At 41.1% G+C, this 12,646-nt stretch overlaps 1 protein-coding gene across 4 annotated transcripts in view; it reads right to left on the bottom strand.

The window, feature by feature from the left end:
* Positions 1-2,679: 2,679 nt before the first annotated feature.
* Positions 2,680-12,646, bottom strand: part of TENT4B (terminal nucleotidyltransferase 4B) — a 34,650-nt gene continuing 24,683 nt past the window's right edge. Inside the window, exons 8-13 of one of the 4 annotated variants that reach the window (XM_083370199.1) lie at positions 11,589-11,715; positions 11,359-11,462; positions 8,871-9,058; positions 6,871-7,089; positions 5,717-5,888; positions 2,680-5,002 (exon numbers count right to left, since the gene is read on the bottom strand). In XM_083370199.1, the coding sequence (XP_083226325.1) occupies positions 4,956-5,002; positions 5,717-5,888; positions 6,871-7,089; positions 8,871-9,058; positions 11,359-11,462; positions 11,589-11,715 (857 nt within the window). In that variant the 3' untranslated portion in view covers positions 2,680-4,955. Of the gene's footprint in view, positions 5,889-6,870; positions 7,090-8,870; positions 9,059-11,358; positions 11,463-11,588; positions 11,716-12,646 lie in introns of all 4 variants that reach the window. The other 3 variants (XM_083370201.1, XM_083370200.1, XM_083370202.1) reach the window with 3 other exon arrangements.

Raw genomic sequence — 12,646 nt, 5'->3', positions numbered from 1 at the left:
ACCGCCCCCCTACAGTCAGCAGTGAGTAGCAGAGTAAAAAGAGACAACCAAGCGGGAAAGAGCAAAAAGACTCCAGCACCTCTCCGCCAGTAAGTGGCACTCAAATCAGCCTAGATTAACTCCAAGGTCACCTTCAGACTGACCACTTAGTAAGGAATAACCCAGTCCAGAAACGGCCACAGAGGCATTAGTAAACAGCACAACCAAAGAATCCCTAAGACTGCCCACAACCACCCAGACAGGCAAGACACCAGAATATAAACCAAGAGCAAACAGCAGTCCCTTCTAGCACTGATGATGTTACCTAGCTTGGGTCATGAAACGTCTACAAGAAAACAACCAGGCTCAGAGAGCATCAAGGACTGCACAGTCTCCTCCTCCTCCTCTTCCTCCTCCTCCTCCTCTTCTCAAACCCCATTTCCTTCTAGCACTGATGATGTTACCTAGCTTGGGTCATGAAACGTCTGCAAGAAAACAACCCAGCTCAGAGAGCACCAAGGACCCCTCATTCCAACCCTGAGCTACAAACTGTCTCCTTCATTGGAGTAAAATCTGCAGAGACTCCTTGGTTCACTTACAACCATAAAGCAAGTTATCGTGGTTAAATTGAGCACAATACACAAAGTCCGAGTTCCGGAATGGTGCAGTACCGTAGTCCTCAACACAGAACAATTCACTTAGTGACTATTTGAAGTTTCAACAGCACTAAAGTGACTTACAACCAGTCCTCACGCATACATCGTTGCAACATCCACACAGTTGGATTGAGATTAAATAATAAGCAGACACCTCTTTTCCCTTAAATAAATCATCCTATTTTATTAAACTGGGCACCCTTCATATGAAGTGGTTGATGGCTACAAAGCCATCTACGGTATTTATTAGCTAATTGGACTGCGGTTGTTACCTTGGTAACAGGGCTGTGCAACTTTTATGTATTATTTTTAAGTGAAAATGAACTTGCCTATATACCACAGTTTACAAGCATTTTACTGATGTGTTTTTGGTGATCACTGTCTCCAGGGGATGGTTGGTTTGGTCTAATGGCTAAGGCATCAGGCTGGAAACCGGGAGACTGTGAGTTCTAGTCCTGCCTAAGGCACAAAGCCAGCTGGCTGACCTTGAGCCAGTCCCTTACTCTCAGCCCTAAGGAGGAGGCAATGGAAAACCTTGCATTAACTCATCTAGACAATATTTAAGAATCAAAATTGAACAGAAGGAGGGGGGGAAAAGTCACAGTAAGGTATCTGTTAGTCTCCTGTTGTTATTACTCTGCACCAGGTAGGGCATTCTGTGTAGTTAGATCTGTTCCCAGAATTTTTTTTTAAATCTTGCCAACTGAAATCTAATTTGAAACAAAACCCTGCTCTAGTTCTGTATTTTTTTTAATGGACCAGCACCACCTGTTGGTCAGCCAAGAACATTACAAGTATTTTAGTACGTTCGATGCCATCCGTTTTTTAAAAACCAAATTAGTTAAGATTTTGTTGCTCTCTTGCAAGGTGGGTTTATCGCCAAAAAAGGGAAAGGAAATCACATGCCTGTAGGCTATCAGGAGATTGCCAGAGTGCTATTATTCTTACTTTTTTATTCACAGAAGGGCAAGTTAAAAAAAATAACAAAAACAATAGGCGCCTCTGGCTAACGGATTCGGTCTCCAAGTTAGTCAAATCGGACCACTATAAAATCTTGCAAAAGTTGCATCCCTTCCAAAAATTGCTAACCAGTTTTTTTTTTAAGTTTTCACACGACAAAATAATGCGTGACTGGAATGTAATCATGTTGTCCATATTTTAGGCATGCACGCAATCGCGTCAAAATTGGTTGTCTTGTCCCCAGCATTTTGAGAGTAGGGTTCTTGGTCAAGAAAAAAGTTTGGCAGAGCTCCAACACTTTGTACGAAATCAGTAGAAAGTAGAACGGCCAACAGCTGGGTTAGCAAACTGTAACACAAATGCTGGAAAAGAAGACTACTTTAGAATTTATTGATGGGAGTTAAACTAAGTTATACCAAGTTGGGATATAGAGGATATTTCAAACTCAAAACTACTTTGCCAAATGAAGACCTCAAAGAAAACTTTTGACTGTGGTGAGAATTCTCTTATAAGGCTGGAACAGAGAATTTGAATTTTTAAGATTCAGACACAAGCCAACCATTACAGATAGAATATTTGTAGCTCAGGGTTGAACTGTGTGGGGTCCTTGGTGCTGTCTGGCCTTGTTGGCTTTCTTGCAGATGTTTCATTACCAAACTAGGTAACATCATCAGTGTTGGCACTGATATTACCACCTAGTTTGGTAATGTAACGTTTGCCAGAAAAGCTCTAAGCTCAGAGAACCACCAAGGACTCCACAGCCATTTTGAGGGTGCTTCCTTGTCTCAAACCTGGAGCAGGAACATGTTTCTCATTTCATCTCCAATTACCAATAAAGACAACACACACTGCACCACACATGGGACACATATACTTTTGAGGTCCCCTTAGGACATCTTTGCTCAGTGGATTGTTTCTCATCAGCAGGGATTTTGAGATGGGAAAATCTGTTATTTAACATCCAAACATCTGTTAAGTGGCTAACTTGGCCATTTTGGAGAGCTGGTTGGTAAAATAAAAAGTGGTGAACAACAACAAAAAAAATCACATGCCTTAAAACAGAAAATAGATGCCATGAATGATAAAACGTTGTTGAAACATTTATTTTTATATATATTTCACAAAATTTTTCACAAAAAAGTATTGAAACTCAAAAAAAAGAATTAGATTTGAGTCGAAATACAGAGATGAAGTGTACAAGATAAATGAGCAGGCAAAAATTAAAAGGTATTGAAAGTGATTTTTTTTAAAAACTTCGGATTGAAAAAAAAGACGAACAGTTCAACTGTTCGGTTTAAATAAAAGATTTGCTAGATATACATGTGTTTCATGAATACCAATGCTGGTTAGTTGAGGCAAGTAAAATTCCTCATTTTTTTTCCCTTCATGCTTTTTTCTTCTTGTTGTTGTTAGAAAGATACCGTTTACAAAATGAAACTTGAGCAATCCAGGAAAAGCTATTTTTCCATTAAAATTTATGAAAACCATAAATTGAGACAAACCTAAGATTCCCAATGGAATCAAGATTATCTTCCTGCTACCACCACATTAAAATAATCACATGCTTATTGGAACACCAATCTCTGCAACCTGACAGGACACTTGTTTCCAACAAAGAGGGTGATTTTTCTGAAAAAGTGAATAAAAACCTTTAGTCTGGTGCAGTAATACAGACTGGTGTATTACATTTGTAACAGCATTTTTAAAATGGCAGCAAATAATAATAATACTGGATTAAAATAATTTAGAATTTTGTTCCCAAAACAGAGTAAGGGTAGGCTTACAGTTATAAAACATATTTTTAACTCCAAATAAATACTCTGATAATGCATAATGTGAATCCTTGTAACAAATTCTAGTTAACGAAAGGCATTTGGGTTTTAAAAAAATGATTGGAACAAAACATTAACTAGTAACTCTGTAAAATTAACACTTTTTAACAAAATTTTTAAAAAATGCCTAAGGTTTTAGATGATTATATTTGAATTTTGTCTTCCCCTCCCCTTTTGAAGTCAAAATGCTTTATCGTCTAGCGTTATTTTATTAATTTTTCAGTCATGACAGTTTTTGGTCGTGTTGCATTATTATAGTTATTATTCACTTAAAAAGCTCTTGCACACTACCAGTGCCAAGTTCAGGTTGGTCTGCAATTTACAAAAGAAACATCTAAAAGTCAGTATGTTCTCTTCAAAAAAAGGTTTGTCTTCATTCTCCAGATCGCATACACCCAATAATCTTACATTCGGAATAACACGCTTTCCTCTTTAAAATAAAATAAAATAAAAAGTTACAGTAAACGTCACTTTTACATTCTATCCATTAAAGTGCTCCTTTGTCTGTTCCCCCCCCCCCAGATAAAGCAAGTGACTGCAATTCAACCCCATCCATTCTGCATTCACAGCACGAATTTCAATTCTGTCTTCAAATCCAAGGCCTGGCTGAGCTAGCTAGTCTTAGGAAGTGGGAGAATTTCAGGAAGAATAAACACGGCTTGGTGCTTCTTTAGACAGCATTACCGATGCCGTCCCGTTATTGAAGACTGTTTAATTTTCTCTTAAGGGTGGATTAAAAAGTCTCTGAAAAGGGAATGAGGTAACATTCAGGTTTTTCTTAAAAGAGAAAAGAACACAACAGTTCAACCATTTGCATTAACAATTCTCCTTGCTTTTTTTTAAAGGAAGAGCTATAAAGCTGCAAGAGAAGGGAATTTTTTCTTTAAAAAAAATAATAAAAATAAATCCAGGATAAAAGCATGCAAAAAAAAACAAAAACAACAGCATTAGAATTACGCTATCCTTCTCCAATCTGGTGCTTTTCAAACAACATTTTTTTTACAACTCTCATTGCACTCAGCCAGCATAAGCGTAATGAAAATTGCAGCCCCGAGGCATGTGGAAACACACCAGATGGATTTACAAGGAAGACTTGAAAATACAGAGATCAACACGTTCGTTTTTTCCTTAATGCAGCGACGCATACCCCTTCCTTTAATAAAGTAACTTGGTTTCCTAATTTGAAAGCAAACAATCAATCCTTTCCCATTAAGTCTAACCTGGAATATCCCATCGCCTGAGTGATGATGGCACTTTAAAAAAAAAAAAAAGTTTGTGAAAAGTTTGTTTTTTTTTCTTTCTTTCCCAGAGTGGAATACAAGATGAGAGTTGACAACAGAATGTATTTGTATATTTTATAAACAAGCATTTGCCCTGGCATCAATCTTTTTTTTTTCCTTTTTCCTTCAGAGAAACAACTTATGCCCACAGGTCAATGTGCTATTAAATTATTTCAATGCTAAAAGGAAAAGCATCACAACGATGAGCTGTGTCGTTCACTACATTTGTCCGTTGTTCAGGTGACAATTCAGCTTTCCGTTCTTTTGTTGATGTTGTTTTCAATTAAATGAATCGCTGAGGGGGGGGGAGGGGGAGAAAAAGGAAAAGAATTTTTTTTCTACAATTTAAACGGTAATGTTATGTAAAAAGTATTAACAAATCCACTATTACAAATGTCAAATTTGCTATATGGTCATCTATACATACACAACAAAATGGCAGATGTTTGCAAAAAATAATTTTAAAATTACCATATGAGAATTTACTGTTTTCGAAGTTTGGGTTGCCCTCGAATTACGTATTCCCCCAGGTTTTGTTTTGTTGTTTAAAAAAAAATCCTTTGTTTTTATTTTAGTTAATTACCAAACCTTTAAATACACAGTAATCTATCCCTAGAAGTCAGCTCTGAAGCTGACGGGATATTAATTATTTTACATTCAAGCTTTTTATATCTAAACAACCCTGTTGTAGCATATGACTTATTGGATAAGCAGCCTTCTCCTCTTCCTCCTCCCTCCCACCCATGTTTTATTTTTTATTTTATTTTATTTTAATTTTTTTGTTTGTTTTGTTTTTTTTTGCAGTTATTCAGTCTTCATGATCGGTTTTTCGTGGCGAGCTGGAAAAAAAAACAAAAAAACCTAAAATGCGTTGCTAATCAACGTTCCAACAGTCTCCGAGACTCCAGACGGGACCTTGGAAGCCATTTTGTCCAAGTTCTTCTCGTAGCATGAGAGGATTGCACACAGGGGAACAAGTCCAACCGTCAAAGATAGGAAAACTATCTACATAAGTCTGAAAGCACAGCGTCCCTCTTGTGTTTCCTTTTTTTCCCGTGGTAAAATTGTTGTGGCTTAGTGCCCTGGTACTGTTTGTTCGTCACCAAGGTACCGTGGCTGGAATTTCCTGGACCTTGGATGCTTTTGTTGGAAGAAGTGCGGAAGAGCCTCATGGATCCGTGCTGTGGGATAGAAGAGAAGAGAAGAAAGAAAAGGTGAAGATCAGCAGCTGGTCCACAACAAGAGGATAAAATAATGTAAGGGGGCCGGTTGGATCTAGTAGGGAAGGCACTAGCTAGAAACTGGGAGACGGTGAGTTCTAGCCCTGCCTTAGGCATGAAAGCTGGCTGGTTGACTTTGGACCAATCGCCAAGAGACTGGGAATTCTAGTCCCACTTTAGGCCTGAAAGCTGACTGGGTGACTTTGGACCAATCGCCAGGAGACGGTGAGTTCTAGCCCTGCCTTAGGCATGAAAGCTGGCTGGTTGATTCTGGGCCAAGCACCAGGAGACTGGGAATTCTAGTCCCACTTTAGGCGTGAAAGCTGGCTGGTTGACTTTGGACCGATTGCCAGGAGATGGTGAGTTCTAGCCCTGCCTTAGGCATGAAAGCTGGCTGGTTGACTTTGGACCAATTGCCAGGAGACTGGGAATTCTAGTCCCACTTTAGGCCTGAAAGCTGACTGGGTGACTTTGGACCTATCGCCAGGAGATGGTGAGTTCTAGCCCTGCCTTAGGCATGAAAGTTGGCTGGGTGACCACCACTCTCTTTCAGCTCCACTGACTTACTTAATTAAACGTATATACTGCAAAATGACTCTTATCTCACAAGGCTGTCTTGGGGAGGAGGAAGAGCACTGGGTATGTTCACCACCTTGAGATGCTTATAAAGTAATAAGGGTGGGATTTTTTTTAAAAAAACCCTAACCTAATGAATTTACGTTAAAAGAGCGACATGACCAATGCTCGGTCCTGCAGTTCTACTTATTGCCAAGGGGGTGGCCATTATTCCCAGACTTCAGGTATCCCAAGCTGTGTTTTAAGTGCAATATTCTCGTGTCTCGGCCGCTCTTAGCCTACTTCTAGGACGGAGAGAGAATCCCAGCCCCGCCTGGGCTTCAGACATTTTGAGGGGAACCAAGATGGAGCTTAGGGCTATACCGACCTGGGACTTATTTGTCACATTGGATGCGTTCAGGGTTTGGCCATTTGGCGTTCTGCCGCTCAGCTGAGAGGACCCGAGGGAGATCTCCTGAGACGCCAGTCTGTTTGCCGAAGTCTGGCAGTAGCCCAGCTGCTTTGAGGTTTTGCACGGGGTGCCGTCTGACTCCTGTGGAGAAAGGAGCGGAAGGATGACTCCGCCCGTTGCAGCGCCTTCAGAAAACTACATGCAAATACGAGAAATCTGTCAAAACACAGGTACCCCTTGAGCTACGACTTTAATGGAATGTCCTGCAATTTCCATCGTTAAGTCACGATGGTCGTAAGTTGAAGCACTCAAGTGAATTCGCCTGATTTTACTCTTTTTCTTCTTCTTTTTGGCGGCGGTCATTAAGCAAACGTGACGGTCATTAAGCAAATCAATATATCAATGTAAATCGCATCACGTGACCGGAAATACAGGTGAGGTGGTTGCCAAGTATCCACCATGAGGACATGTGACTGTTGTGTGTCTCTCTCGTGTGTGTTTTGTGCAACCCTCGGAACTCCAGAACGGGGTCATAAGTAACTCTTGGGGGAGCATCCTCATAACTCTGAATGATCACTAAAGGGCCACTAAGTGGAGGCTATATTTAAGTGGATGGATACTTACTCCCTTCTGTTCTGACAGACAGACCAACTTTATAGCTCAGGAATGCTTCTAAATTATATTTCATAATCTTCATATGTTTGCTACTAGACAATTGCAGGGCTAAACAATGCAACAGGGTTTTCTGGATAGAATTCCAAAATTTGCAGCCCTATCAAGGGCGGGTTCTGGATTGCCTTTTCCTCATCTGCTGGGGATTTTTCCAATTCGCTAAGGAGGCCTTGTGTTTTATTTTAAGCAGATAATAATCATAATCATAATCATAATCATAATCATAATAATAATAATAATAATAATAATAATAATAATAATAATAATAATAATAATAATAATAATAATGTTGGAAGGGACCTTGGAGGTCATCTAGTCCAACCCCCTGTTCAGGCAGGAAACCCTATACCATTTCAGACAAATGGCTGTCCAATCTCTTCTTAAAAGCTTCCAGTGTTGGAGCATTCACCACCTCTGGAGGCAGGTTGTTCCACTGGTTAATAGTTTTAACTGTCAGGAAATTTCTCCTTAGTTCTAGGTTGCTTCTCTCTTTGGTTAGTTTCCATCTGTTGCTTCTTGTCTTGGCGTCAGGCTCTTTGGAGAATAGTTTGACTCCCTCTTCTTTTGGGGGGCAGCCCCTGAGATATTGGAACACTGCTATCATGTCACCCCTATTCCTTCTCTTCATTAAAGTAGACTATGGGTCGGCAACCCGCGGCTCCGGAGCCACATGCGGCTCTTTGAGCCGTCTCCTGCGGCTCCGTCGCCCGGTGCGCACGCACCTCTCTCACACCTCCGCCCGAACACCTCTCCAAAAGTTTGGAGAGGTGCGCGCGCAGCTCCGCCCGAACACCCGTGTCGAGACCTGCTGGTGTTCGGGCGGCAGTTTGGAGGTCTCGGGGGTGGCTCCGGCGACGCCCGGGCTGAAGGCGGCACCGCAACCCAGCGCCCGTCACCACAGAGACCCATTGCCACTGGCATGCAGGTGCGTCCACATAAAAAAAAGTGGAACCGCGCGTGTGTATCCACGCATGCGCAAAAAAGTTGCGCAAAAACATTGTTTTATGCGCATCAGCGTGCATGGATGCACACGCACGGCTCCCACTTTTTTTTATCTGTGATGGAACCGGTTCCCAGTGGCTCTTTTGCTTTTTCAGGTTGCCGACCCCTGAACTAGACCTACCCAATGTTTCTCAACCTGGGGCAATTCTTAAGACGTGTGGACTTCAAGTCCCAGAATTCCTCAGCCGGAGTGCTGAGAGTCGAAGTCTTAAAAGTTGCAAGTCTGAGAATCCTTGTCCTCAGGCATTTAGAGGCAACGGTACAGTAATTCCATCTGAATTGGATCAGGACGTGATACTTACTACGTCGCTGGAGCTGGAGAGGGTGGATGAGGATGATGAGAAGGGACCCGATGAAGAATTTGATGAATGTTTGCATGGGGTCTCTGAAGTTTTACTTCTCGGTTTTCCTAGGGACTGATTCTCTTCGGAAAGGTTGTTGTTATATTTGTCCAGCTGTTGATTATCCACTATTAATGCCACTCCGTTACCTGGTACCAAAGAGGAAAGGAGAATGAGCACCGTTTCGCAATCGGTTTTGTTATCATGATAAAATGACTTTGAGAAATGAAGTTATTTCTGCAGCCAGGCACACCACGTCCCCAAATATTGTTGGATTAGAATGATAGTAGGTCCTTGATTTACAACCATTTATTTACCGGCTATTCGAAGTTACAAAGGGGCTGTGGGGAAAAAAAGAGACTTGTGACAGGGTCCTCACACTTACGACCGCTGCAAAGACCCTGTGGCCCCTTCATCAGGCCCTCAGCAACTGTCACACGTTTGTCAAGGTCCCAGCATCCCGCGGTCACGAGATCACCATTTGCAACTTTCCCAGCCAGCTTCCAGCAGTCAATGGGGAAAGTGGCAGCCAAATTGCAGTCAGATGATGTCTCACTTAACAGCCATGGTGGTTCACTTAATGTCCACAGCGTAATCAGTCATAAAATTGGCTATGGTCATAGGATTCCTCACTTAGCAACCGCAACACAATTTTTCCGGTCTCCACTGTGGCGTAAGTCAAGGACTACCGATATTGCTATTTCCTTGGAAGTGATTTTCCGATAAATCAAATAAATATTTCTCAGAGTCACAGGAAGGTACCCAGATAATGGATAAAGTTTACCTTGATTCTTTTTTTACAGTTTCCCTTCCCCATTTCATGCTGTATTTATTACACAACAAATCTGGCGACAATATGAACAGAGATAAGGAAAGCCAATGGAAAAGTTTAAAATACTGGAAAAACTGGAAAGCAGGCAAGGCAGAAGGGAAATAATTCAGAATGTGTTAATTATTATTATTATTATTTTTTTAAGTTTCCAGAGGGGGGAAAAATGGTGGCCTATTTAAAGCAAAACTTTTTCAGTTCTCCAAAGAATTAGCAGAATTTTCTGCTCAGCGCCATTTAAGGAATTCCCGTTAGGCAAGTGGAACAGAAATGAAGTTTTTAGGAAACCAATTTGTCCACTCAACGTAAAGAGGGTGTTTTGCAAACTCAGCTTAATGAGGATGTTTTGTAACACAGTCTAAGAATGGCCAGACTCTGCTGAAAGTTATTTGCCTTGACGTGTGCTGTTTAAATCAGCAACTCTTCTCCATAAATATCCAGCTATGCGGAAAGGTATCTGGGTTTCTCGGTTAATGAAAAATTATCTTTGAACTTTGCATTCTTTTTTCCTCCTACGTGAAGAATTTAGCCTTCTGGGCAAACCTATAAACCTGCCTGCAAACATCTGGCTTTTGCTTATTTGTGCTTTGTTTACTCAGAAGTACTCTATCTATCTAAATGGCTGTCATAAATTATTTCAAACTGTGATTTTCTGGATCCATGAATTCTAAGGAATTGACATCACTATTCTTCCATCCAAGTATATATTTCCAGCCCAACAAAGTCTGGTAGAGTGTAACTTTTTTTTAAAAAAAATCTTCCTTTGGAGGAAAACAATGCTAAAGCTTAATAAAAGAAATAGTTTCTTGAGTTTATTTTCATGCAGTGAAGCATTGCTTCAGAAGTGGCTTGCCTAGTGGAGCCATTTCCAAATAGGTCCATAAATTCAATTTTAATGCTTAATTGCTTGAACCATTCGGGATCCAGCTGTTTTCTCAATCTCCTGCTGCCCAATCCAGCTTAATGCTGGTTAGAATATTTGGAATAACTTAGCAATAGGCCAATGGCTTCTGATTCCTCTTATATTATTACAGAATTATTTTGCTACTTCTCAGCATAAGGTTAATGCCAGGCAAACCTTTGTGCAGATTTAGCTGTTGTTATTCTCTGGTTCTTTATGTCGATCTGAGGCTGGTTTTAAAAATCAAAACTGTGAGCCTTTCAATTGCAGACTCAATTAAGTACCTGAAAGTTACTCTGCAAACATCGGAAGTTCCAACTGACCTATGTGGGGGTCAATTGGAACTTCAAATGTTCGCTAAGCAACCAGGTGTAAGTCAAGGGCTAACTCTACTAATCCCAGATCTGAAGTTCTGACGGTTGAGCTATCCCGTCACCGTACTTAGGGTGCCCGGCAAACCCCAGGCCCATTTATAGCCGTCTGCAGGATCCCACAGTCATGGGAACATGTTTTTGCAATGGTTTTGCAAAACAAAACAACCAAGTATTTCTGTTTTTTTGGCAAAGCAGGGTTTGCTTAACAACCACTGCCAAAAACGTTGTGCCATTGTGGGTCACTTATGTGACCAACCTGCTTTACAACCGTCACAGGCAAGCTGCGTTAGTTGTATCTCAAGGACTCTTTGCAATATTGCTGCACGAACTTCTAAAGTCTCTTACCATTGCATGACGTCTCGGCATTATTCTGTATCCCCCACTGCTTGGATATCCACTCTCTGTAGGTCACCACTTCCTGCGTAACCCGGATAATTCTTCCTAATATACTGCAACATTTAAAGATAAAAATTTTTGTATATATATATATTTATATACATACTGGATTGGAAGGTTGGGGGGGAAAAGAAAGAGATCAGCAATTCCTCTGGCTGAAACACCAAATCTTTGTTTACCTTTCGCTTTCGTTATTGGGATAACATTTAGCTATTGGTGAGACTGCGTGGCTCAGAACAACGTAGGCATAATCGAAGGCCTGCTTAACTTGCATGGCACCGTAAGAACTTCTTCCAACATCATTGCCTTTTTTTTTAAAAAAAAGAACAATAGAAAAAAACAGCAGTTAGGAAAAAAGTAGTCAGAAGTTAGAAACAGGGGGAAAAATCCTATTATAACCATCCTAAGTGTGGCTATTTCATAGCCTTGTTCAGAAGCCTTTAACCAGGGGTCTTCAAACTTGGCCCTTTTTAATGACTTGCGGACTTCAACTCCCAGAATTCCTCAGCCAGCGTGCCTGGATGAGGAATTCTGGGAGTTGAAGTCCGCAAGTCATCAAAGGGCCAAGTTGACCCCTGCCTCTAACCATTTCTGCTATTCTTTCAAATTAGAAACAAAGCTACAGTCATATGGCTCTAGTTGGAGATAGTCTTTGACCTAACATAATGGAGCCTGTGACAGTTGTTTAAATGGATCTGTCACACGATCGATCATTTTATAGTTACCCAAAGGACTCCTCTAGAAGTTGCTGACAGCAACTCCCAGCATCCTGGGCCACTGGCGATGTTGGCTGGTAGAACATGTTCTGTAGCCAATCACCATCTGGGGTTCCAACTGGGAAGGGCAGGGCTAATTCAACAGGTAATCCAGACCTAGCAGTGCCAGAGATCCAACTTTCTAAGAGTCGAGTATAATTATAAAACGCAGGAGATGCCTTGGCAAATCTCATTTGGGTGGCTTTCGGTGCTCTCCAGGAGATGGTTTGAAAATTTCAACTGTAGAAGAATGTTTTATTTATTTTTTTATTTTAATTCCATTTATATCCCGCCCTTCTCCGAAGATTCAGGGCGGCTTACAAGCTTAGCAGTAGCCTTCATTCTATGTATATGCCTGCTTATTAGGGCTTTCACACACACCCCAAGCGGCATTATTACAAAGTCAGCTTAATTGTCCCCAACAATCTGGGTCCTCATTTTACCTACCTCGGAAGGATGGAAGGCTGAGTCAACCTTGAGCC

Source organism: Vipera ursinii, assembly GCF_947247035.1.
Source record: "Vipera ursinii genome assembly, chromosome: 10".
Taxonomy (NCBI): Eukaryota; Metazoa; Chordata; class Lepidosauria; order Squamata; family Viperidae; genus Vipera; species Vipera ursinii.
Note: the sequence above shows the minus strand (reverse complement) of the source record. Positions and strands in the feature narration are given on the sequence as shown.